General features: G+C 39.7%; 2 protein-coding genes across 2 annotated transcripts in view; one reads left to right on the forward strand and one right to left on the reverse strand.

Annotated features, from left to right (window-relative positions):
- The window catches only part of LOC134852828 (estrogen receptor beta-like), a 488151-nt gene that overhangs the window by 239366 nt on the left and 220896 nt on the right, over positions 1 to 27889 (reverse strand). The gene's annotated exons all lie outside the window — the stretch shown is intronic.
- LOC134853420 (BEACH domain-containing protein lvsF-like) overlaps positions 13822 to 27889 on the forward strand; it is a 51130-nt gene continuing 37062 nt past the window's right edge. The window contains exons 1-10 of the mRNA XM_063869418.1: positions 13822 to 13976; positions 14081 to 14417; positions 14605 to 14733; positions 14949 to 15001; positions 15248 to 15371; positions 16069 to 16140; positions 16648 to 16880; positions 19823 to 19905; positions 20560 to 20639; positions 26541 to 26747. Coding sequence (XP_063725488.1) covers positions 13915 to 13976; positions 14081 to 14417; positions 14605 to 14733; positions 14949 to 15001; positions 15248 to 15371; positions 16069 to 16140; positions 16648 to 16880; positions 19823 to 19905; positions 20560 to 20639; positions 26541 to 26747 — 1380 coding nt within the window. The 5' untranslated portion in view covers positions 13822 to 13914. The remainder of the gene's footprint in view (positions 13977 to 14080; positions 14418 to 14604; positions 14734 to 14948; positions 15002 to 15247; positions 15372 to 16068; positions 16141 to 16647; positions 16881 to 19822; positions 19906 to 20559; positions 20640 to 26540; positions 26748 to 27889) is intronic.

Consider the following 27889-nt stretch of genomic DNA (forward strand, 5'->3'; position numbering starts at 1 on the left):
CATTTGGTAAATTAAAATATGACTCAACTACCCTGCCTATGTCAGGTTTCTTAGGTTCTTTACCTGTTTCTGCTTCTAAGTTTCCTGTTTCTCTTGCTATTCTCAATTTTTTTATTATCAAGTTTTCAGTGTGGGTAAGTCCTACCCCCACTCCCCGGACAAAAATATCCATCGGCGTCCCCGTCGATCGCATACCGGTTATTAAGTCAAGATTAGAAGCTGGAATGAGAAGTTGTCCTTCCTGGGCAGCCCAGGAAGGATCATCTCGTTCGGTCTTAATGTATTTCGCGCTTTCGCGATCTACGTCTTGAATCGTAACGCTGGTCTTTTCAGGGTCTGATGTCATTTCGTTCAGCCACTCTAAGACACGCAGGTTCGTCAGGTCTTGTTCATTTGACTGCTGTTGCTCATCGTCGAACTCCACCTCGGGTTTCGACCAGTCGTCAACCCACTCATCGTTGTGATCATCGACTATGTCAATGTCCTGTGACACTGTTATTTCCTCTAAACCCACTACTTCCTCCACTATTTTCTTTAGATCTATCCTATCCACTACAAAGTCGTCACCGTAAGGATTGTATTTCTTTCTTAGTCTCGTCCCGTCTTTCTGACGAGTCTGCATCGTGAACGGAAGATCTGGTTCCATGTTCTTGGGAACCTCTGTCTGTTCGGATTCCTGCCAATCTTCCTCTGCGTAGGGCAAGGTTTCATCGTCCACTTCGATCTGTTCGTTTGGATCCAGGTCCAATGGTGTATCCGTACCTTCCTCTACGACTTCGTTTCCATCGTTCTTCTCCCTGGTGCCTTTTTCATTGACCTCACAAGCAGGATCCATCATTAGATAATCCCCTTCTTCCATGTCTGCAGGTATACACCAGTCTTCTGTCGATGGATTGTGTGGCTTAATGTTCTCGTAGTGGGCGGCTCGGCCAGTACTCAGTCTATAAAAGCGTCCCTCTTGGTGCACCTCTGTAATCATGAAGGGTCCCCTCCACTTCTTCAGAAGCTTTTTTGTCCCTTTCGGTGGTATAACGTTTTGAAATACCCATACGTAGTCTCCCACCGAGTAAGCCTTTGCACCAGCTGCTTTCTTGTCGAATCTTTTCCTCTGCCTTGCCTGTGCCTGCTGAGTGTTTCGTCTACACAAGTCGTTCAACTCCTGTTGGCGTCTGATCACATCCCTCACGTAGACCTGTGGGGATGTTTTCTTTCCCTCATACTCTGGGTAGAAGAATGTCAAGGGTAAAGATTTCTCGTGTCCCGTCAGCATCATGTGTGGACTGACTCCAGTGGTGGAGTGTTGCGTGCTATTATAAGCTCCCATCACCTGTGGAAGGTATCTGTCCCAATCGGTCATGTACCTGGAACAATATACTCTCAGCATCGATACTAACGTCCTATTCTGTCTTTCCACTAAGCCATTCGTCTGAGGGTGGTATGTCGTGGAGTGAGCCTGAGCGACCTGTGACCGTCTCATAAGCTCTTTCGTAAGCTCGCCTACGAAAGCCGTTCCATTGTCCGATTGAAACGTCATTGGACATCCGTGTCTTGCTATCCACGTATTGATCAGGTGGTCGCATGTCTCTTCCGCTGAGGCAGTTATGCAGGGCACGGCCTCTGCATACTTCGTGAAGTGATCTATCATGACCAAGACTTGGTTGTAACCGCTGTCTGTCATGCATATCTTCTGGTGATCTATCTGCACCACCTCGTTGAATTCAGACGACTCAATTGATTGTAAAGGAAATCGCAACTTCCTAGGATCCTTGACCTGTTGGCATGACAGACATGCTGTCACCCATTTCTCGCATGCCTTTTTCATCCCAGGCCACTCAAAGCGCTTCAGGATCCTCTGATACACTTTGTCGATCCCTTGATGGCCCATCTGATCATGCGACCTGAATAATAGTTCTGTCTGATAGAGTTGCGGCAACACTATCGCGTTATATTTGTATAAGACCTTGTCTTCTTCTCTTCTCCTGCAAGCCACGATCCCGTCCTTGTTCAGATATAATCTCCCCTCCTTCTGCATGAAGTATTGTCTCAGGATCCTATAGCTGTCTTCTTCCAGGTCACCTTTGTCAGGTGCACCGTTTTCTATCCACCTTTTTAGGTTGCTTGTCATGCGATCATTTCTCTGCGCCCTTAGAAGGTCCGAGAGTCTGTATCTCGCCTTCAAGTACGTCTTCATGACTCTCATCTGACTGTTCAGCTCGTTGGGCTGATGTGTGTCTTCTTCCATCTTAACGCACCAAATCTTCGCCAACGGTTGTGTTTCTTGTTGAAACGGCTGAAGATCAGTCCTGACTACCTCTTTCTGCCGCAACAGGCTTATCGAACGTTTCGATACCGCTATCGTTTCTAAGTCATCCGCTGCGTTGTCAAAGACTCTTTCGCTTGGTATTAGGTAGCGATCACTGTCAGGATCCTGGTACACCTCTCTGTCCAGGTTTCTCGCCCGAGTTTCCACTAGTAGCGTGTGTATCGCCAGTTCTGACAGTTCTGATCCCGAGGTCGAATCCCTGTCTGAATAGGTGTTCATTCTCGAGCTTTCTGACTTATCATCCGTCGAAGGTGTTGTGCTGGAGACTGCACGCTCCTCCAGATCATGTCCGTATTTCCTTCGCATCCATCTGGACTCCCCGGACAAAACTTTGTTCTCTAGGTCCTGTTTCTCATCAGGAATTTTCTCGTCTATCTCGGACTCCCCGGACAAATTTCCTTGTCCCGGGTGTTGATCTTGTGATCGCTGGTTTTTCTCCTTATCCTTCTCCCCGGACAAATAGTCTTGCAGCAGATTTTGTTTTACAACTCCACCCTCTTTATCCCGGTCTACAAAGGTGACAGTTTTCTTTTGCTTGCCGCTCTCCCGTCCTTTCTGTCCGTAGGAAGTACTGGTTAAAATCTCTTGGGGTATTGAGGATACTAGTTGCTGAACTATTGTCCTACAATCCCTCTTGTTCTCTTCGTGCTGTTGTCTGGACGGCATGATCTTCACTTTCTTACTGACTGTTAGCGATGCCACTGCTGCTGTCCACTCGGGGTCATCTCTGGTCACTTCTCTTTCTAACAATCCACCCAGCATCCGCATTACTTGTGGTGTGACTTGCACCGTTTTATCCAATAATGAGAGGCTGTTTATATTCATGCGAGAGAGTTCTTGCTGGACCAGGTTCGAGCGCAGCAACAAATCTAAGGGGACTGGATCCTCCTTGGACAGGATCTTTATCTCAGCTGCCTTCTCTACAGGTAACTCAGGATGCCCTGGAATTGGATGTCCAGACTTATCCAACCATCTCGTTAAGGGAAGCGCTTCATAAGTCTCCCCGTCCAGAAACGAGAATCCCTCCTTTACTTCCGCCTGATTGGCCTGCTTCTGCTCCAATCTTTCATAGAACTCAGTTTTCTTGCTGAGACTGTCAGCATTCTGATGTTTATCACGCATCCTATGTTCGATTATCATATGGTAGCCATCCAATCTGACTATCCATCTACCAATATAACTCTGATCCATCGAGTAGGTCTTCAACCAGGATAACGCTCTGTTGTCCACGCGTAACTTGAAGGGAGCGCTCCCCAAGTATGCACGGTACTTTTCCACGAAGGTGACTACTGCAAACATTTCTGCTTTCGGTGCGCCATATTTCATCTCTGTGTCACTCAAGACCTTGCTGCCGTATGCAATGGGACGGAGGACTGTTCTTCCGTTCCATTCTTGCTCTTGATGCAATATTCCTGAGATGGCCACCACCGATGCGTCTGTGTCAAGAACATACATGCCCTTTTCTGTAGGCATGCCCAGCACTGGCGCTTCGCACAGTTCCCGCTTTATGTTCTCGAAAGCAACTTGTGCCTCATCGTTCCATTCGAACTTTTTCCCTTTGTTGCGCATCAGCTTCTGCATCGGGTACACCTTGTCCGCGTATCCTTTTATGAATTCTCGGTAGTAATTGGCAAACCCTAGGAAGCTCATGAGCTGTGTGTCCGTTCTAGGAGCTTTCCATGTCAGCACAGCCTCTACTGCTTCTGGATCTGGCCTCACACCATGCCGGTCCACGATTCTTCCCAGGTACTTGATCGAATCCCTAAGGATTTCACATTTCGATGGTTTGCATTTCAAGCCTGCTCTTTTCATACATCCGAAGACCTCATCGAGTCGATCAATGTGATCCTCCAGGGTTGGTGTCGCTATGACTACGTCGTCCACGTAGCACATCAAGAGATTCCCGTACTTTTTGGTCACTCCTGTCAAAGCCTGAGCCATCAGCCTTTGAAAGGTTGCTGTTGCATTGCACAAGCCGAAGGGCATCCTCTTCCACTGGTACAACCCCAATTCGCACGCGAATCCTGTTTTCTCCCTGTCCTTCTTTCGCAGAGGAACCTGCCAGAAGGCAGAACCCAAGTCCAATGTGGTGAAGAACTTTGCATCACCAAGTTTGGATAGGCTCTCGTCTATTCGCGGTATCGGGTACGCATCTTTAATCGTTACCGCGTTCAAGTAACGAAAGTCGCAACAAAATCTAAGCTGCCCCCTTTCTTTTTCGCCATTACTACTCCGCAAGCCCATGGTGATTTCGAGGGTTCTATCATGTCGTATTCAAGCAACATTTCTATTTCCGCTCGGCACGCTTCCGATTTATGTGGCGTCATTCGCCTTGCGCCTTCCCTATGGGGAACGGCGCCCTCTTCTAGTTCGATTTCGTGTTCGACGAAATTACAGCAACCAATGTCCGCCTTATGTTTTGAAAATACTTCGGCGTTCCGATCTAGGAGGTCCCGCAATTTTTCAAAATCTCCCTCACCTATTTTTCCTTTTAAATGTTCTATTTCTGGCAAAACCGGTTTGTCAGAATCTAGTTCATATGACGAGGGGCGTTCCGGAAAATTCGAGCAGCTTGATAAGCCGTCGTCCGTTTCGGATTTCATTGAAAACAATTTACGAATAGATTTTAATTCATTAATTCTCTTTAAGATTTTATCTTTATTTGCATGATAAGGACAGTCTTTCACACTATATTTCTTCAAGTTTTGTGTCTCTTCATAGTCGGTCCTCATCGGCAATGCGTAACCAAGCTTCTTTCCACGCTGGATTGAAACCGTGGTGTCCAGTGTGTTCAACAACACACTGACACACAGTCCGTTTCGCGTTACCGAGAAGCTCCGGCCTAAAATCACCGAACTCTGACTATTTGGATTCGGTACTAAGCAAACCTGTTTGCTATCACTTAACGAATTTAAATTTCTCATTCTAAAAATCGCTACTACAGCTTGTCCTGGTTGTAACTTTACTTTTCTATCCAAAAAAACTGGTACCTTATTTTCATCTGTTATTATCCTATTAATGGGTCTCTTAACATACTTTCGGTCCGGGTTTCTAATCCGTATTAGACCATTGTTTAAGTCAATCATCACGTCAAAGTTCCTGACAAAATCTCTGCCCAAGATGAATTGGTCGGCGTCGTCCAGATTCTCTACCACCAGGAAGCTCATCCAAAGGTTCCGTCCTCCCATGTGAAGGACCGTCACCGGTGTTCTTCCGGCTACGTAGATAGCTCCTCGATTTGCAGCGGCTAGTCGGAGATTCGTAGGAATCAAATCTTCCCGCGTGAAGCCCATTCTCTCCCAAGTTTTTATCGGCATCACACTCACCACCGCGCCTGTGTCCAGAAGCCCTGTGACTCCGATTTTTGTTCCGTTGGTGTCAAGCAGGTGTGCTGTCACATCTGCTTCATATCCAATATGTACCGCGTCTTGTTCCATCATGGCGTCATGGCCTATCCTGCGGACTTTGAGTTCCTCTTCACCCAAATAGATCTGCCCCATTTGGTCATCATCTGTTGTTATGTAAGTCCTGGTGTAGATGCTGATTCCATCCACGTTCAGCATTATTTGATACGGCCCATAGACCTCCAAGTAGCGTCCATGAAGTTTCTTCATGCGAGGGCCACCCGTCGTTAGTAGTGCTCGCACAGCTCTCGACTCAGTGCGTGGCTCCACCTGCCTCAGATAATCTGCATATGTGTCCAAATGCATTAAAGTGAACTCTGATGGTTCACTCAAATTTCTTATTACCTGGTGTCCAGCCACTGAGATTATCGACTGTATCTTCTTTCCTTGCGGCGCCATGCCGAACCTCTTACCGGAGATCACTTTAAGTTTCATATCTAAACTGCTTGGTGTTTTCGTCTCCTCGAACTCCGTCGCTTCGAAGGTATTCAGTTGCTCCTGAAGCTTTTCATTTTCCAGTTCAAGTTTCACTTTTTGTTCGATCTCTTTCGTCACCAGTTCCTGTTGTACTCTATTTAGAGCATCCTTTGCGGCTGCCTTGTAATCGATCTTGAAGTCATCGGCCGCAGTTGCTGGTTCCGGTTCACATGCTTCTCCTGTTACCGCTTGCATTTTCTTTGCCGCCAGCTCTTGAGGTTTGTCCTTCCTGCGTGCCTCTGCTTCGTTTAAAAGTCGAGCCTTGCTTGCTTTCACTCCTGATAAAGCTTCTTCATGCCTTGGATGCTTGATGTCTGCCACTGCATCCCAGAATTGTGGACAGTCTGATTTAAAATGACCTTCCAAGTTGCAAAAGAAACACCTCGGGCCGAATTTCGCAATTACTCCTCTCATGAAATCCTCATGTTCCAACTCTGACGCATCTTCGTCCTCGAGGCTAAAGCCTATTGCTTTCATGCCTTGTTTATAAGCTGGGCATGCTGACACATGATGGTCTGTTGAACTACAATTAGCACAAGAGCGTCTCTTGTCCATATCGTCCCTCGGTTTGTACCAATTGTTCCCTTGGTTCGCTGGTCCGTTGTTAAAATTGCCATAATTGTTCTTGTAATATCCAGATCTCGAAGGAGGTTTCAGCAATAGATACTCTTTCGATTTGAGTCTCAACTCCTCCGGTGTTGGCGCATTAGTTGATAGTGGTGTGTAATGCGTTGCTAGCATCGTACGAAGTTCATCGTTTTTCACACCATCGATGAATTTTGAGGCTACGGCCAGGTTCATCCTTCGATTTGACTCATCCGGTTGGCTGCGTCTTCTCAGCATTTCCAAATCATCGAGAAACTTGTCTATAGTTTCATCTTCCCGCTGCCTCCGTTTCTCGAAGCGCATCATCGCCTGGTGCCCCTGCACCCCTGATCCGAAACGGTTTAATAAGATTTCGAAGATTTTCTCAGCAGTGTCACGTTGATACTGTTTCTTGGCCATGACACAGTTCAGGGCTGTCCCTTCTAAGTTGCTGGTGAGCGCGCTGCATTCCTGTCTCTCAGACAAGTCTTCTTCTTCGAAATGCAGCTTCATTACCTCTATCCAGGTATCAATACAGCCATCAGATTCGTCTTTGTAGCATCTTGGTTTCTTAAAGACTCTTCTGGACTTTTCACTGCGTTCATTGGTTCTAGATAACCGCGTCAGGAATGTCTCCAAAGACCTGTTCAGGGGTTCAAATGCTGTGGCCATTGCCGTAGCATCCCTTGAGTGTCCCGCCTGAGTGTCCTCACACCTTGTCGAAGGCTCTGTGTGCGGTACATCCCTACAATCCGAATCACCATGAGCGTTTCCCGCTTGGCCCATGTGACTCCTCCTCGGGCTTGTATGCCCCATGTTGCCAGAATCGCTTCTCCCGGTCGCATGTGTGCTTTGCGTTGGTCGTTCGTTCGAGGTTTGTCTGTTCCCCGTTGAACTTGCTCTACTGTTCGGGCCCCATGCTGTATTACCCCTTGTGGCATAGCCTGATGAACTGCCCCTGCCTCTAGTGGATCCATACGTCTTCCTCCTTTGATGTTCATTGAAGTTCACCCTCGGTTCCCTGCTGGGACCTCCCGAGTTCGGCTCTCCTTCTTTTGGTCCACTCTTGCTGCTTAGTAGCCCGTCCAACCTATCCATGATAGCCTGAGTTCGCCTCTCCATCATCGCATCTATCTTTGTGTCAAGAGACCCAAGAGACTGCTCTTGTTGAATTCTTAACTTCTCCATGTCGGCTCTTAAGCGTAACTCCCTCTGTTCCGCTTCTCTTGTCATTCGCGACAAGTTCCTCGTCATATGTTCGTCCGTTCTTTCTTTCAAGCGTTTTTCGCTTCTGTCAACTTCTTGTCTGTTGCGGTTTATTTCTTCCCGCAGACTTTCTCTTTCAATGTGAACTGCTCTTTCTAGTTCACTCATCCTTATCGACATCTGTTCATTTTGTTCTCCTAAACTGCCCACTATGTTGTTTAAGGCTTCCTCTAGTGCTGCCCCGTTATCCATGAGTGGCGTCACTAGTGGTGGTGTAACTCTGTCGGTCCCAGGTAGCTTCGTGCTGGTCGAGATCCGGGCCTTGACTCTCTGTCTTGACGTCTTTTCATTATCTATTTCAGGATCCGCTAACGCGTTGCCAAGCCCTCTGGTTCTACTCTCTTCAGGTTGTGGCTCCGAACTTGTCCTGATCGCGAAGTCCTTCGACTGGCCCGGTGTGTTTGCCTCTTTGCTTATCGTTGTCACTACACCAAATTTATCCATGGTTCCAGTCTCTCTTCCGACGTGTGCCTCACTCTCATGGATCGAACTATTGAGGCTGACTTGAGATCCAAAGTCCCCTTGCTCCTCTTCATCCTCTTCCTCCTGGGACTCCCCATCGTTTCCTGCTCCTCCTCCCATGCTGAATGGAAAGATGTTTCCGAAGGTGTTCTTCATTCTTTCTGAGAACGATGATGAGGTTGTTTGTTTTCCAGTTCCGCTTGCCATCATAGTGTTGTCTGTCGGAGATCCTCTAGTTGCCGTTACTTCAGTTGAGATGTCGGACAGTTCCGACATCTCCTCTCGATCCAACGTCCCGGTGGAAGTGGCGAAATCATGGCCTTGTTCTACCGGAGTAGACTCACTCGCCAGCCTTCTGCCTCTCCCTTCCAGTCCATTTACTCCCTGGTTGTCGTTCATGGTATGGTCCGTATTGACCTCCACTTCTAACAGTTCTCTTCGCTCTTCTGAGGTCTTCTGACTTCTCGTTTCAACCATTCTGCCTGAAACCGTCCCCCTTTTGTCAGACCGGGATCGCTTGATCCAATCCACAAAAGGATCGGTCATCGTTTTTCTTTGCTTTTCAGGTATGAATTTCCTAGAGCTATTACCTCGTTTTGGTATCCTCGACTTGTCTAAACTCATTCTTTATTTGTCACTTTCCTATGCCTACTCTTGACTCAATTGCTAGAGACCTTATAGTTTTATTAACAATAATAATGACACAACACAATAAATTTCACCCGATTCTATTAAATAGTGACCACGAATCCCTGTATGTTGTCAGAGTACAGTTTGTATAAAATTTATTCACACTAGCCGATTATCGGTCCAAAGATCTGGAAACTAGCACAATATGATGTTATCAGTCAATTTAAAAGATAGTGTAGTCACTACCCAATCAAGCACAGTTTAGGTTGATTTAAAATCAAAAACAAAAAAAATATATATATTGACACAATATGAATGTATATAAAAAAACGTATGTGTCTTGTACTCTTAGTCGGTCGCAGTACAATAGTCGAACCTGTCTTTTAAAGAAAAAGCTTCCCCTGCTTGGTGCTGCACCAAACAGACAAAACTTTGAAGGCAGTTATTTTCTCAAGTGGGCGTCTATTGCACCCACCGAGTATTGTGTTACCTATCTGCCTTCGGACTGCCCGAGCTAGACCTACTAAAATCCTCAGGGCAGTCACTTTTCCCAATAACGTATTATGTTTCAATCCACACCAATGAGTCACGCTCTTTCTAATTTAGACTTAGTGTCGCGAATATCCGAGTTCGGACCTGTTTTGTATTAGTCTGGTTCTTTTTGAGAGGCAAGTTACCAGTGCAGTCACTGATACCTAGCCTGTTTATTAATAACCTAATACCTCTCGCTTTTTGGTCTTTCTTTCGTTTACCTAAGTCCTTAATAAAATAATACCCCTCCGGATTGGCACAAATAGGACCCTTCCGGACTGTCAGAATATGGACCTCTCCGGATTGGGACCCCTCCGAGTTAGTTAATAGTAGACCCCTCCGGATTTGGACCCCTCCGAATTAGCAACTATTAGACCCCTCCGGATTCGGACCCCTCCGGTTTCGTGGAAAGTAGACCCCTCCGGATTCGGAGCCCTTAGCTCTGTCAAAGTAGCTTTTCGTAGTTTTCTTAATTTCAGCTTATACCCCTCCGGATACGTTCTGCGTTGCTCTTATGCTGTTTGAATTAACTGGGAAGGGTATAGGATCCTTTCCTAGACCCCTCCGGATTGAAGTTAAGGCACTTATTTGACAATTCACACTAACGGTGAAGGGTCTTATCACTTGCCTAATTTCGACTCTATTATGATTGTCTTGTGCCTTCAGCCCTCCCTTTTTGTCTAGAACTGTCCTAAGTTACTTAGTTCAATCGCTATCAACTTTTGGTAGGGGTATAAGGGTTTTTCAGAAAAATTTATAAAACGTGAAGGGTGTACCCCTCCGGATTTGTGTAATTTGCTAAAAACAATCTCAAAAAATTTTCTCTCTCGCCTTTCCGAAAAATTTCTGATCCTATTAGTAAGCTCAGCTAATTTCTGATCTATTGGTACCAAGATCAACTCGATATGATCAGTAGTCCCAAAGTTATTAACCAAAACGTCTTTTTTTCCGAACTCAAAAATTTTCTCTCTTATAGGTTCCGCCTAACTTTTTCCGCAAATCTGGTCCTTTCGACCTAAAAACTATTGATCTGAGCTCAGAAGGCCTATACTCTTCTAGTTCAATGCAAAAGACCCGATCTAAAACGCTATTGTAGAAAAATTTTGCGAAAAACTATGCTACCTGGACCCCTCCGGATTGATGAATCCACCAAATCAAACACGTTATGTTCGATTTCTCTGCAACCCGGAAGGCTTTCGGGTAGCGGATTTTAAGACTTGTAGATTCACTAGTGGACGTTGTCCAAACAACTATTTTTACTGTCCTGACTCAAAAATTTCAAAAAATTTTCTGATTTTTTAGCGTTTCTTACTATCAAAAATGGGAAAATTTGGTTTTTTGTACCAACTAGTTCCAACCACTTCCGAACTAAAGTTAACCGGTTCTGCTTATTACAATAGTGCAGTTACGATGTAACACACTAACTTAGCGCTTTTTTCCGTTTCAAAAAATATCGATATCTCAAAAATCGCGACTTGTGGGGGGATCAAAATATCGCAATTTTGACCCTAAAAACCGGTCAGTTCTCGTTGTTTTTGTCTGAAAATCGATATAAGACTATTAATATAGGCTATATAAGTAATAATATTAGGAATACTATACCCCTCCGGGTTTGTTTAATCTCCGAATTAAGGTGCTTAACTCGGATATTCGCAGTTCGGTGAAGGGTCACTACAGTGCAGCACTGTCGAGCCCCCCACAGATTACTATCTTACTTTTTGTACCAAAAGGGATACAAAACTTGTTAACGATACCCAACAGTCGATTGTAGTTGTCGTTGAGCCTCTTCCTGTTGTTCCCTGTACTGCTTGCCGGATCGGTCTTCACCCCGGACCCTTCCGAATTGAGCGCAAATCAGCTGACCCTTCCGGATTGGGCGCAATTTATCATTAACGTGCTTAAATGCTCAAATAACCCTACAGTACAAGCCTCACAAACGGGCCACAAAATTGATCGTAACGATCCTGACTGATATAAATGCCTGTAACAACAATATATCTATCAACAACAAACGGGGGGGTTGAATCACATCTTGTCTGGGGGATGATTTCTACTGATTTTTTACTTTTTTTACTGTTTTTGGTTTTTTTCGGTTATTTTTTTATGTTTTTTGTTTTTCTTGGGTACTATGCTACTTTTTGTTTGGTTTTACTTATATCTTTAAGTGTTTTTGGTCACCAACCGCTCAGGGGACGAGGGGACGGCCGATCCCCCCACCCTTCCTGGTTTGTGAATTTTCGGTCTTAACTAGGTTAAAAAACTATTCACGGCAATCCGGAAGGCCTCCGCGTTCCGAACTACCCTTCCGCCCCGGCGGTTTAGGCCTAATAAGGGCGTTAATGTGAGCATCCGCTCGGCGCGGAATGCTCGTTAACGGTTCCGCCGGTCATGATGTTAAAAAAGAATAACACCCAGGAGCCCCATAAAAACATACATGTAACATTCGCCCGGAAGATACATATCGACGGATAACAAAACTAAGTCTTAAGACGACTGGCTAGCGTCTAAACAGAGCTTTGCATGTTTTTCACCGTCTCTACCAAGCCAGTACTTTTCGGTGGTCTTTCTTACATCAGGCTGACAAAAACGTTACTGTTCTCCGGCTTCGACCAGAACGCTCAAATTAACTGAATTACATGCAAAATTAGTGAGCTCATGGCTGGGTCTCTGTATCCCCAGACCACGAGGTCACTCCTAAAAACAGGGCTACTACTTATTATATTACTATTGTTTTTGTTCAGTAGATAAAAATCATCATCTCCATCGAAGATGGATCAACCCTTTCCCCCCAACTCCTAGCACCTCATCCTTGTCAAAACTAATCAAAATATCAGTTAAATTCAAGTCAGGACATGACAGGATGCTAAAATTCAATACAAGTTCATAAAAGTTCCCGTCCCGAGACCCTTCCGGATTCTTGAATCCGGCGAATCAAGCTCCTTAACCTCAGGTTCACGCTAACTCGGAGGGCTGGTTTTTACCCTTCACCGTTGTTCGCAACGGCCTTGCAACTATTGTAACAGCACAATAGTTGCAACTCGGAACGCTCTCTGCTATTCTGTATTTTGTTGTCGTTCTCTAATCTCGATTTTCGTACTGTTCGCAATCGCAGATAAAAGTTGTTCTGTTTCTTTCTGCTATTTTAGCTAAAATGGCCGTCTCTGACGTTTCTCAGAAATATGACGTCATAATTCGAATTTTTAAAAATTAGAATTCCAGAATCTTCTAGCCTTCACCGTTTTGCTAATCGTTCAAATAACGTCCTTATCCGTTCTAAATCGCCAATTCGGAAGGCTTGCTGCTAAAATACCGAATTCTGCAGAGACTGCATTTTGGCCATTCTGGTCGAATGTCACATCTGCTAGGAGTCCATGCTTGGGATGCGTATGTTACTATGGGTAATACATACCCAGTATATGCGTTAAGCCTGGTGGTCACACTGCTTTTCATAGTCAGACTTCGTTTAACCTGGAAGAGAGCACTAATTGCTTTGGATGTCCGACGAGAGCTATTTTCGTTCCATGTGAGCTTGTTGGACACAATCAGTCCTAGGTCACGCTGTGAGTTTACCGAGGAAAGATTTTTGTTCAGGAGACTAGCTTTTAAATCACCTTTGATGCCGAGGAGCGTTGATTTTTTGATGTTGGGTTGCATTTTGTTTTCATGTAGCCATTTCTCTATTTTCAGAGTTGCAGTGTCAAGGGAAGTTTGATTTAGTAGAATGGCCTTAAAGTCATCTGCGTACCCAAAACTGTCTGTGTCATTCATGGTTTCAGGTAGATCGTTTACGAAAAGTAAGAACAGCAGCGGTCCCAGAATTGAGCCTTGCGGAACTCCACTGGTGACTTCTTTTAGGGTTGAGCTACAGTCTTCAATCTTAACGCATTGCTTTCTGTTGTTGAGGTATGAATACATCAGTGACAGCAATTTCCCGCCAATTCCAAAAATTTTGATCTTCGTAACAGAGCAGAAAATCATGAGGTACAGTGTCGAATGCCTTGGCAAAATCCAAGTATAGAACTGCAAGTTCTTGTACATCCTGTTGATCGTTCAATAAAATTTTAACGACGGTTCTTCACTTTGTACGTATAACTGTTTTTAATTGGCTCATCACTACAAACCAAGAGATGATTTTTCAGATAATGTGTATATATTGTAAAGGAAGCAAGTGTTAGCATGTGCTTACTGATAACTCAAGACTGATTGCAAAGTAATAGCGCTATCTGCGCGGGAGTAATGCTTCCATCACAGAATGCCGCATTTCACAAAAGCCGGTTCAAGTTCGGCTCTAAAGAAAGGTATGGCGTTGAATTAGTTTGTTTTACCCATAAAATTATAACAATCTATTAGTTGAAATTCCCACAGCTAAAAGTTCTGATTTGAAAAACTTGTCTTTTCTCAGGTTCAGTCTGCTTCTCCTGGAGCCCGGTGAAACGTTTTTCAAAGACTATCTAATTAACGTGCAAGCAACACCTTTAAGTCAGGTTACTTCGAAAGTAGACGGGGTAGATTGGCACAGTGCCAAACTAAGAGTATGTTCAAAATCAGTGGTATTCGAACCCCCTTCGAATGATCTCTCGGCACTGGTCAAAGTGCTGTACCGGGATATGAAAAATGTTCCTGGAAGTGAAGTTGTTACATTATGTGACGGCTCCATTGAGTGCAGGTGGATATTTGAGTCAAAGAGACACACTTTAATGCTCGAAAATGGAGTGGTGAAACCATTCTCCTCTGTTGTGGTAAGTGTAAAATAACCCAAGGTGAACTAAACTTTTCTTCTTCTAAAACTTTCTTTAATTTAAGTGAAGATTTCTGATAAAATCTGTTGAGTCAGGCTATGACTATCTTAAGCTCCCCTGACTGAGCACAATAATCACCAATTTGCTTGGTTGATGCGTTCTTCATATACTGTTTTTGTTTGTGTAGGAGGACTTCAGATTTGAGTTTGTGCTCATCTTCAGTAGCTCGAATGATATTCTTTACTCTCAAATAACTAAACTGTGGCAGGCTTCCACGGAGGCCTCAAAACTCACCGTCAGCGACCAAGACCATATCGTAAGAATATTTTCAATTGAATTGCAGATAATTTATTTTTTCTGTAATTTTTTTCTGAAAAAAAGTCTTGCAGAACATCAATGTCAATGAGCTGAAGTTATTTCCCTCTGTTATTTCCCTGAAGTTTTTTTGAGCTGAAGTTATTTGTTTTTGTCTGAATGATATACTCTCAATTGTTATAATTAGTTTTTCATTTACTGAATTTTTTCTTTTAGAGAGAAGCGATTGTTGATAGTGCATTGGCTATGCTGAACTTCGACAAGAAATGGTAAGCTTGTTCAAAACTTTAGCGTTGCAAAAAGTTCGAAAAGACAAAATTAATTCAAAAAGCCAAGCCTCCATTTGATTGCGCTTGCGAATGGCAAGCGTAATTAAATCGGAGCGTAGACTTTCCCAGGTTTACAACCTCTCTAACGTTTTAACTGAGTCATTCTTCTTCTGCACACTTGGGACAATTAAATTAATTTCGATTGACTAAATCTCTTGATATTAAGTTTTCGTATCTGTTGATTAGGCTGGACCGCAACGAGAACATTCTTCTAGAAGAGAACTGTAAGAGTATAGGACCACTTACAGCCAGGCCGGGACTGATGGTGCTAACAGATAAGAACCTTTTCTTCGTACCAATCAACGACGCTGTAAGTAGAGCAATTAACTTGCATTTGTAAGTTTCTTCTTTTTGAGTATGTGCTTTGATAAAATATAGGTTTTGAGAAAAATTCTATCTGATATCAGATTGCATCTAGGCGCGGTTCAAGGGTTTCAAAAGTGTTTTCCCATTTTTAGGTAGATTAGATTGTTTTCCAAGCAAATTAATTTTCAAAACAGATTTAAAAAAAAGACTTGAGCATTTTGGAAAGCTTAGAACTACAAATTGCGGCTTTGTAGCGCGTGCTGACCGGTCAAGTTAAGTGTATATCGGCGCCAAAGGCGCCTTTAGAAAAAGTTTTGGGCTGGTTGACCGAAAATGGATGTCGTAAAATAGTATCGCAAGGGGACACTATGGGCATTCAGGATCTAATCCCTGAGACCTTGACCTAACCATATATCTGCTACTGCATTCAAACCTTCTAAAATTTTCCCTAAATTTCCTGAAATAATAAGGGAGCGCACTTATTTTTTATGAATTTTTAATTCATAAGTTTCCTTTTAAACGCACGAGATTGTTCGCTCTGCATCATTACTGATCTTGAACAATTTAGTAGGCCAGGAAACGGTGCTTTTTTGTTCATTTGATGTCCAAATGAGGAAAGCCATTGGTAATCTGAAAAAGTTGTTGCGAGCATTTTGGCATTAAAGATTGAGTTGCAATGAATTGAGTATGTGCTGTTTCAGTCGGAGTTGCAGAAATTTGAGATCACAGCTATAAAACGAGCACTGAGAAGAAGATACGCTCTGCAAAGCACGGTGAGTCGTAACGTTATTTTGAATTGGCCTGTGTCATTTTCAACTTCTTCTCATTATTGCTATAGCCAAATCTTCAATTTTTATGCGAAACTGGGTTTTTTAATAGGTAATATCAAAGTCTGGGCAATGCCGGTGACCTTGAGCAATTTAATCGGTCAAAAACTCATTTTAGGCTTATTAGTTTTTTCAACAGGGTTTTTACTTGTGGAAATCAGAAGTGAACTGAAACCGACATCAAAATGAACAGTTTAAGTTTAATTAAAGTCGTGCAGGTTCTTTGACCGAAACGGATATTGCTAACAATTTGGAATTAACTACAAATAAGTTTGATCTTAGCGTTATTCTTTGAAGCCACGTTTCCCGAAGTATAGTAACTTATTTAATGTTCGAACTCATTAATTAATTAGGAAACGTATTCCGGAGTCTGCATTATTTTTCACTGAAAAGTTTTGCTGTTGTACTTTTGTATGTCAATCGTAAACTTTTAAAGCTTTCCTTGTGACTTAGGGCGTGGAAATCTATTGTGAGGAGCGGAGTTTAGTAAGTGATATCTACGTGGCCTTCTCCTCCTATGAGAGAAGGGAGATATTTCTGAACAAACTGGCCCAGGAGAAGAAAGAAAAGACGCCACACCTCAAGTCTATCTGTGTAGATAAGAATCTGGGAGAATTAACTACAGTTACTCACAAATGGAGACGGAGGGAGATATCAAACTTTGACTATATATTCTATTTGAACTTGTAAGTTATCAGAAAATGGCAGTATAGTAAAACAATTACAATTAAAAACCGTAAATTAAGAATCGTGTATCTAGTTTCATCGGGTACGCACATGAGTTAATAAAATCAAACTGAGTGAAATTGACTTTGTTGTTTAAGAGTAATGATCGTAGTGAAGACTCTTATATAGGTCTTGCCGTTTTTTTTTCAGGAAAAAGTCTTAAAATGTTGATGCACTTAGGTATATATGCTTTTTTTTTTAAAATAAATTGAAATTCATCTGCTGAAAGTGACGGAAATAGCACTCTCCAAATACGAACGTGGAAATGGCGCAAAAAAAACGTGAAAGATTTCTAGTTTTAAACGTGGAAGTTAATTTTTAGGTTTCCAGCAGAATAAAAAATTTTTCTATTGATCCAGTTTTCTAAAGTTGGGTTAATGTCATCAGAAAAGTTCTAGTCATCTATTGGTTCTTTGATATTCGAAAGTTGAGATTTTTTTAAAGAAAGTCAGTGTTTTTTTGTTTAATAGCGTTCATTACTCTTTTCCAATCTTCGATTGGCTATGTTTGTTGGTTGCAATCCGAAATTTGACTGGTGTTCCAAATAGGAGTTATCAGACTTTTCGGCTGTTGCAAGGGTTCTTTTCCACATTCCCCCACATGTGAAAATCAATTTTGAAAAAGTATGTTAACGTTGTCATACTGCAATGAAATTTGGTGAACAAATTAAATATTGTGAACAGATTTTTTTCTTCTGGCTCTAGATTGTAATATCACGCATTCAGCTGAAATCACACGTAAAGCTACTAAGAAAGTGGAAAATTTGAATATGGGGCGGGGGGGGGGGGGGGGGAGTGAAGAGCCGTTTTAAATCTTAGCGAACAGTTTCTAATTGAAAATTACTGTATTGATAAGTTTTTCTACAATTGGCCTAGTTTTATGAAAAAGTGTTTAGCATATTCTTGAAAGTTAGAGCTTCAACATGATGTTTTTTAAATAGAATTTCATTGACACTTTCCAAGTGTTTGTTTTATTATATTTTGGTCCTCTTGTTTTTAAGAGTCGATGAACGTATTTCTCAATTGTGTTAATTTTATCGAAAATTAGTCAATCATAAATTGTTCCTGAAACTCAAAGAGGCCATCTATATTTTTCTTCGAAATTCGAAAGTTGAGATTTTTTGAAAAACAAGTCAGTATTTTTTCTGCTTACTTGCTCTCTTTGACATTTTTCCAACTGTCTGTTGGCTAAGTTTGAAAACTTCTCCTTGAAGCGGGAATGTTCTTACACGGGTTAAATATTTTCTTGAGACTACTGTCGGTAACAAAAGTGAAGAGACGATTTGAGAGAACTCTTTGATTTTTACATGTCAACAGCTTGTTTAACGAAATCACTGAAACAATTCTTTTATTAACACTGTCATTTCTACAACTAACAGACATATTTTGAACATAATGGCTTTTGAATACCCAACTATTCGAAATGGTTCATCTTGATTCTGAAGTTAGAGTTTCTTTAAGTTTTGCTTTAAGTTTCAATTCGATTTTAGCGGTTTCGGTTTACATATTTTTGACCTTTGAAGAGCGAAAAAAATTCCTTTGCGTGCAAAAGCTTCGAGGGGTCTCAAATTTTTATGAGTTTCAAAATGTTTTGATGATCAAACTTTGACATTTTTTGGCTCGACTTCGTTTTTCTCGTTTCAATGATTATTCAAGCTGTATGTATTTTTTTTTCACCGTTTTTGTTAACCTAATTTTTCAATTGAATGACTTTGGCTCATTTTCTGCCGGTTAACTTGCCCAGATATAATTCTGCTGTATTGCTTTCGGAGCGAAGCTCCACGTTTTGTCTGTGTAACAATTATTATTTATCTTAAGCTGGTTTGGGTTTCAGTTTTTTGTTTTCTTGAGTTGATTTTTTTAAACCATCGGTTCTATTCGATACAGAACTAACCGTAGGATGATATCGTCCCATTTTGCCGTAGCCGGTCTACCTCGAGTTCATTAACACTACTCTTCCAACTGTTTGTTTTGCTATTTTAGTTTTTCATGATGTTCGTCACTTTTTTACCCTTGCGATAAGCAAGGGTATTGCAATCGGGTACTAGACTTTTTTTTACGTAAAAACCTTTGTTCACAGGACTCATCTCCTTGAGCCTGAAATCCTTCATATGCTTCCTTAATTTACACTTGCGATCAGTTTAGTGTGTTATTACGAACCTTCCAAGATGTTATTAAGCTTCCGTGGCTTAGTGTGTTATTAAGCTTCTGTGGCTTAGTGTTATTAAGCTAGACTGTGTTATTAAGCTTCCGTGGCTTAGTGAATAGTGTTTGGGACTCTTAATCTGTAGGTCGCTGGTTCAAATATCAGAGGTAGACGAATTTTTATTGTTTCGAGGATTATTATTGCACGCTTTAGAGCTCCTTTTTGTCGTGTTCTCGCAAGTTTTTGGGAAGCGAAGCTTCGCATCTGTCTTACTCTTATTTCTTTCTCTTTTTTCGTATTCCATTTTCTAGAGCTGATTTTTTTCTTGTGTTCTCACTATTGTTTGTGTTCTCGCTATTGTTTTCTTGCGTTCTCCTCTGTGTATAAATTCAAATTCAATCAACCGTTCCGGCGTAGATATGACCCATCTGCTCGAGACGGCAAAAGGCTTTTTCATTTTTCTTTTCATTTGTTTTAAATTCAGTTTTGTATCGCCACGTTATTCATTTTTGTATCGCAAGTGATGCGAAGTTCAGCTTCGCCTCTGTGTATTATTAAACCTTTGGAATCAATTATAATTTTTAGAAGGTTTTGATATAATATTTCGAAAAGTTATCGCTTAAGATACCAGGTTCATGGTCAAGACATTTTTATTATTTAAAATTTCTTTAAAATATCCTCGTTTTAAAAAATGATGTAATGAAAAGTGTTGATTGCTTTCCTATTTATTTGATTTGGATACGTGTTTTTTTTTCAGACTGGCCGACCGGAGTATTAATGACATCCACCAGTATCCTGTGTTCCCATGGGTCATCAGTGACTACACGTCAAAAGAGTTAGGCGAGTGGGATATTTTTTGAAAAACGGCTTGTCCTTTTTACAGCTAATGAAAAATAGTTGACCCTATCGGGGGCTATTTTCATGCGCAAAGGACCGAATGCGCGAAAATTCTCAACCAATTCTAAACTGTCTAAAACTGACTGATTTTATCGCTGATTTCCTTTGAATTTATGAATATTGAGTTCTGCTAACTCAATATTGAGTTCTGACTGATAACATTTTCGCGCATTCAGGTCTTCGTCCATGAAGGATTCCAACTGCCATATCGTTTTTGTTTCAACGAACTGTAATGAAGTTGATAAGCCTATATTTGCTCATTTTGTAGTAATTACGATCTCATAAAGAAAGTACAACAGTGTGAAAAACTAGCTGTTGTTTGTGCGACCATTAAAAGCACTCAAGGTCACCGATATTGATAACAATATGTTGACAGCAGCTATAAATGTTGTTGGGTGCATTTTTGTAGTGGCAAACGTTTCCATTGTTGGGGGGCATTTTTGTATTGTCAAAGGTATAAATTGATAAGGTAAACAGCAGGTCAACGAATGAAAATCTAGAGCAGTGTTTACTATAAAATGTCAGTTGTAGTGAAACCTCGAAGGAATCGGGACAAGTTACAAACAATTGTTAATTGGTTTTTATGTGCTCTTCTAGATCTGGAAAAGCCTGTTAGCTTTCGGGACCTGTCGAAGCCTGTGGGTGCCTTAAACGCAGACAGACTCGCCAGTCTTCGAGTAAGTAAAGCTGGCGTCTTGCCTTTTGCTTATACAACCTTGGATACCTTACGGATTTTAAGGCTAGATTGATTACACAAGCAAAGTTTGTTTGATATTACGAACTCACTTTTTTTCCAACCTAAGTCGCAAATATTAGTGCTCTTTTTGAAAGTTCCCTTTTATTGCAGTATATGCATAAGATCAATAACCAGCGATTAAGTACAGCAAATGCTAAGGATATTAACACACACTATTGTATTACAAATTGCACTTTAGCTTCAAGGTGTTATGGTTCTGTAGCGTAGAGGTAGGGAAGGAGACCAGCAGCAAAATAAGAGGGTTCGAACCTCAGCAGGGTTGCATGTTTTTAATGAACTTATTCGTATACTAGTTAAAATGCGTCCGCTCTATAAATTGAGGCATGTTAGTTAGTAAATTTCTTTTTAAATTGACTGATACTGCTAATGCGTCATAATTTGCTTGCGTCACTTAGCAAGTATGTAGACTCATAATTGCCGTGCGTCACTTAAGAAATGTTGTAGACTCAAAGTTTTACTCATTCAGTTTTTCCCAGTTGCGTTGTCGGTCATATTTTTGCTTGTGTACGCGAAGTGCAACTTCGCCTCCGTGTTATATGTTGTAATTGGGCCAGTCTAGTTTAGGTTGGATTTCGGTCATTTTTTTTACTGGTTAAGAGTTATTAACGCAGTGAATGATGATTTCTTAAATCTTTTCTTTAGGAAACATTTTTAAAATGCTCCAAGTAGTAGTTAGAACATAGTTGAAAGATGCCCTAAAAATGAAGGGAAAAAGAGCCCGGCTTGAGGGCACGAAGTGCCCGATGGCGGTTCTTTTGCCCGAAGCCATCTTCAACTCTGTTCTAACTGTTGAAGAGTATGTTTTTGTTCTTTCTGAGAGAAAGATGCCGGAAAAAGTGAAAGAGCCCAGAAAATTGTGAAAGAGCCCGGAAAAGTGCGCGAAACTATGCAAATGGTTTCTTTTTTCATTCATGCGTTCTAATATTTCGTTTTTCATTCATGCCTGTCGTGAAAGAACGTGTGTGATAGAGCAAAACATACTCTTCTAATTACAAGTGCTTCATAGATTAATGCATTTATGAATGCAATTATTTTTATATCCACGTTTCGTTCAATTCAAGTTCATTTTCTTAAAGATAGGTAAACTGCGCTATCCAATTACGAAAGCGCAGATGCCGCAAACAAACGTGATCAGTTTCTAATTTCAAAAGTTTGTTTTAATTTTTTCGTCTGCGTTTAAATTGCGAGTTCTAAAATTTATTTAATTTTGGTTTGGCAATATACCAATTTTGATTTCAGTCTTTTGGTTTTTTTGTTCTCTTTTTTTATTAATTAGCATTAAAAGGTTTCAGCTTAGATCTTATGGGCTTAGCGGCCTCATTTCGAGTCATTTGATGAGGAAAATGAGAGATTTCTCTACACAAGCGAAGCGTAGTGTGATGGTACGATGCAATTTTTTCCAACCTTAGTCGGAAATAGAAGTGCTTATTTTGGTGGCACTTTCGCCAATGTGAAAGTGATAATTTTGGAGCAAATTTGAAGCTGGAGGCAGTATTGCTTTTTTACTTCATCAAATGCGCCAAAAAAATAATTTGTTTCATGTAATAAAATTTTAATTAAAATTCGATTTCGGAATCTTTCAAACTGAAAATATATCGAGATTTTTTGAAATATATAATATATACAACAATTTTTTAAATTTTTTTTTCTAGTTTATTACATGCAAAGTTTGTGTGGTTGCCTTAAGCAAATTTGTGGTTTTGTGAAATTTGAAGCCCTTTTCTGTCGCTTATCTTTGGTTTCTAAAACCTTCATTGGCACAAATGTGTAGGGTCCGATGACTGATGATTATTTCCCGTAGAGGTCATTTATTTTTCAAAACTAATTAGTTTTTTTTTTCTTTTTTTAACCCCTTTAAAGCTGATCCTTGGTATTTGTTCGCGCTGTGTTTGCAAAGAGCAGCTTCGCCTCTGTGTTAAATTTTTTGAGATTCTGAAAATGTTTTATTGAGTCGATGTTGTAGTTGAGACTCTTATATAGGTGCTGATGATTTGTTTTTTTTTTCAGGAAAAATCTTAAAATTTGTCTCAAATTTACTTTTTCGCTGTTTGACTGATGTTCTGTAAATGTTTTATTGAGCCGATGCATAATGACATAGTTGAGACTCTTATATAGGTGCTGATGATTTTTTTTTAAGTAAAACTCTTAAAATTTGTCTAGGCTCAAATTTACTTTTTCGCTGTTTGACTGATGATTTTTTTTCAAGTCAAGTTCAATTCTTTTGTTAAATGGAAGGCAAAGTCCACTATCAGACAGCCAAAGTGTAAAGGTCACAAAAAACGTGATCGACTTAAGTTTTGAAAGTGGAATTCAATTTTCATATTTACCAGTGGAATAAAAAATTGTCCTACTGATCCAGTTTTCTGATCCAAATTGGTTTAATTTCATCAAAAAAATATCAATCATAAATTGTTCTTGAAATTCAAATAGCTGTAAGGTCATCTTTACTTTTCCTGGAAATTCGAAAGTTGAAATTAAAAAAAACAAGTCCGTATTTTTTTTCTGTTTTACTTGCCTTCTTTGACTCTTTACTGTTGGCTATGTTTTTGAGTGTCTGCTCAGGTGTTGTCGGTTTTAATACCGCTTTGTAACTTTTATTTCGATGCTCAATTAGGATTCAATTGACTCTCTTGGCGTGTTTTCCTAGAAGAAACGCTATGTAAGACAAAATCAAAACAAAGATGAAAAATTCGGTTATTATTTTTTTTGATGTTTCTTTTTTTGTTCTTCGCGGTTTTCGTATCTTATCTCTCGGTTATTTTGCAATGCTTTGTTTGTATTGCATTGCAAGATGTGCGAAGCTTTGTTTCGCCGCTCTTCAGAAAATTGTTCTTTTTTGTGTGTGTCGTAGAAAGTTTTATATAATTCTTCGAACTGATTTTTTATCATGTTTTTATTGCTATGGAACTGCGCATAGGCTGAAATTTGATTCACTTTTTTTGATATTATTTGAAAAATTGAACACTGAAATTTTTTAGGTATTCAAAAGGTTATGGTTTAATTAAAGTTCAATTTAAAAAAGATTTTTTTTTCTACGATGAATACAGTCGCAACTATCGGTACTATTCGCACTACAAACGACAGTATTTGTTTATAATGGTCCTTGCTAATGGTTTGTGGCTTACTTGGTATGTTTTTCCTGGAAACTTTATTTAAGACAAAATCAAGACAAAGATATGAAATCTTCGATAGAATAATTTATTTTTTGGTTTTTTCCGCAAAATCGTTTTTTTCTTCGGCTGTCGTCCATACTATTTGTGGATGCCTTGTAAGTTGCGGAAAACGGCAAAATAGTGTTTATTTTTTGTGTCCTTTATCTGTGATATGAAACTTTCGAATCTTGTTTCTTTTCTCATGTTGTGATTTTGAAGGAAGTGGGCATAGATTGTAATTTTTGGCAACTTATTATCGACTTTATTTGAGGGAATGTTCGCTTGAAGTTTTTTAGGTTTTCAAAAAGTTATGGTTTTCCAAAATGAATTTAAAAAAGAACTCTCTGCAGTCGCAGCTATCAGTTCTATTTGCACTGCAACCGACTGTATTTGCTTATAATGGTTCCTGCTAATGTTTTTTGGATTTTTTGGCATGTTTTCACAGAAGCAACTCATTTTAGGACCAAATCAAGTCAAAGAAATGGAAACTTTGATAGATTATTTCTTTTCTTTTAAAAAATATCGATTTTTCTGCGGTCTTTGAATCTTCTCTGTGGGTTAGTTTGCTATACTATACTTTTGGTGCATCTCAAGTTCTACAAAGCTTCGTTTCGCAGCTGCGTAAAAAGTTTTTTTTTGCGTGTTGTGAAATTTTATTTATGGTTCTTGCTAATCGAATTGATTTGATGGTTACTGAGAATTGTTTGGCATTTTTCAATTTTGTTTCTTCAGTCTAAAAGAAGGAAATGATTTTCACTTAAATAAGTCTTTTTTTTTGTTTTTTTTTCTATTTTCATGAAAAATAACCATTCGTTCACGCTCAAATTTAATTTTTCCTGCATGACTTACGATTTCTATCCAAGTTCACTCTAAGACAAATTCCATTATCGAAAAGCAAAAGTGAATTTTTTTCTAATTGGGATAATTTTAGAAAAAAGTGCCAATCATAAACCGTGTTTAAAATTCAAGGAGCTTCCCGTGAAATGTTTTTCTTTGAACGTTGAAAAATTTATACAATTTGCAGTCAGTTTTTTTGGATCCGTTCGTTTGTTGTGCGTGATGTGATGAGAGAATTCAACAAAAGCGTTGAAAATTGAGGAATTAACAGGTGTCTTCGAAAAATTACTAATAAAAAAATTCCAAAATTGTTCTTAATTTATTTTGCTTTTTAAGCTTTTTTGAAATTGTTTTTGTCGATGAAGCTTTAAAGTAATGAATACTACGCCATAAACGTAGTGAGTACTCTTAAATAGGTCTTGGTGATTTTTTTCTGTTTTTTTTTTAAATGAAAAAGTCTTTAAATGCACTAAGAACTACAGATGTGCATTCATACATATTAATGTATTTATGAATGCACTTAGGTATAAAAGCTGTTTTTGTGTTGAATTCAGATTCATCTTAAGTTTTAAATAATTTGCACTCTCAATTAAGAAAGCGAAAAACGGCGCTAAAAACGTGAACGATTTCTAGTTTAGAAGGGGAGTTTCAATTTTTAGAGTTTCCAGTATAATTAAAAATTTGCCCATTGATCCAGTTTTCCCGAATAGCGTTATCAAAAAAGTGTCAATCTGAAATTGTTCTTCAAAAAAGTGTCAATCTGAAAAGCGCGAATCATACATCGTTCTAGAAATTCAAAGAGCTTAAAGGGTATCTATTTTTCTCTTTGAAATTCGAAAGCTGAGATTTTTTCAAGAAAGTCACTGTCTTTTATGTTTGCATGCGTTCATTGCATGCGTTCATCTTCGATTGGCTATTTTTTCAAGTTTAGGTTGAATTTTCGCTGTTTTATAGTTTGCTTAAGTTTTATGTTCAAGAGTTAATGAGCATGGCTCAGACTTTTATATAGGTCGTGATAATTGTTTTTTCATGCTCAAATTTGATTTTTCGCAGTTTAACTTTGGCTATGTTTTCAAGCTCAGTTCATTTCCTCCGTTAAAAAGAAGACAAACTCCACTATCGAACAGCAAAAGTATAAAGGGCACTAAAAACGGGATGAGCTTCTAGTTTCGAAAGCGGAATTTACTTTTCAGATATCCCAGTGGTGTAAAAACTATACTTAACACTATATTTTCTCAAATTATGTTAATTTTATCAAAAAAAGTGACAGTACAAAATTGTTCTGAAAATTCAATGAGCTTAACGTGATCGGCTTTCAACGTGATCGAGCTTAACGAAAAACGTGATCTGCTTCTAGTTTTGAAAGTGGAATTTACTTCTCAGCTATCACAGTGGAATAAAAACTATATCTAACACTCCAATTTTCGGTAGAAGTCAGTTTTTTTCCGTTTCTTTGCGTTGATTGACTCTTTGCTAACTGTCTGTTGGCTGTGTTTTTCTTTTCTGTTATAAGTTATTTATCAAGCAACTCCACTGTTAATCGGTTCCTAGGTTTCTGGTTCCCTATACAGAATCAGGAAATTTGAAAAACGCATGGTATCTTGTTCATGATTTTTTAAAATAATTGTCACAGAATCGCAAATTATGAGATTTTTGCTTCGCAAGTGATGCGAAGCTCAGTTTTGCCTCTGTGTAGCCCATTTATTTATGAGCAGTTTGAGCCACGTCAAGATTCAGCTATGACAGTGTCTCAAGAGCTCACCGTGCAAATTCACCGAAGCTCGAACAGATAATTATTATTAGCTTGTAAGCTTCACTACAATGTTTAATAGGAACGATACGAGCAAATGCCAGATCCCAAATTCCTCTTCGGCACTCACTACTCTGCGCCTGCCTTTGTGTTGTTCTATCTGGTGAGACTAGTGCCGGAGTGTGTGTTGTGTCTGCAGAATGGCCATCTAGATCAGCCAGACAGGACTTTCCACTCCATCCCAGAACTGTGGAATAATGTCAATTATTGTCCACATGATTTCAAAGAGGTCAGTCAACCTTCAACTTGTTGGTATACATAAACAAAATTTTCGGACAACAATAAACTGAAGAGTAATCATTGAGATGCATATTTGAATTTATGGGTGACATTGAGATTAAAATTTGCCAGGAAAGTTAGCTTTTACTTGTAAAAGTTCTCTGAATTCGGTCATTTGCTCCTTTCAATTAATTCTGTCTGTTCCAATTTTTTTGCAACTCTTTGTAGTTTTGTCAAAGTAAGCCTATCTCTCAGCTGTTCATTCAGACACTTCAGATGTATGTATATCTTGGAATTTATATAAGATGTAAATTAGAAGATCATTGTTGTTGCAGTTGGCTCTAATCATGTTTTGTGATTTTTGGAAATAAAAAAATCAGTTATAAAAGGAAAATTGTGTGTTCCTGTAGCAGAGGGCATTGATTTTATTTCACTCGCAGACGGGGATGGAGGATATATAATTTTATTGTGAGAGAGGAACGTTCTTTTAAAAAAGGGTAAATTTGTCGCTTTTTATTAGGTCGATAAAATTAATTTCTTATCAAATTTTTCTGCACCAAAGAAAGAACGTCAGAGCATATTTCTCCTAAATCATGTTCTTACAGCATCAAACATTTATTAAAGAAACTCAATGATTAAGCAGAGAATAGACGAAGGGCAAAATAAATACCCACTGCGAGCCTACCATTGAAAGTAATGATTTAAAATGTCGTATTAATAACTTTTTATAATAAAAAATATTGAAATACTTATGTTAAGGAAAATCTAAAATTTGATAATTTGTCAAGACTAGCTTTAGGCTGCTCTATAATGCAATATCGAATCATCTCGCCATGTATATAGGCTTAGTTGAAATCATTTGTAACGTTTTTTTTTTGGCTTCGAAACCTCAATCATTCTAAAATTTGCGGTAAAGAGGAATCTTAACTTACAATTTGCTATTTTCAGGCTACAACGTTAGCATGATACCGATTATGCAGTAGAAGTTTAAATTTAAATCAAAAGAAATAAACTTTTTTGTCATTTTTATATGTTTGAAAAAACCACTAAGATTCAGAAAAAATAAGATTTCTCGAAACTATAAAGAATTAGACAGCCATTTTTTAAGGATCGATTCGCAGCCTCAAATCAGCTTCTGATAGCATTTAACTA

Source organism: Symsagittifera roscoffensis, chromosome 8, assembly GCF_963678635.1.
Source record: "Symsagittifera roscoffensis chromosome 8, txSymRosc1.1, whole genome shotgun sequence".
NCBI lineage: Eukaryota > Metazoa > Xenacoelomorpha > Acoela > Convolutidae > Symsagittifera > Symsagittifera roscoffensis.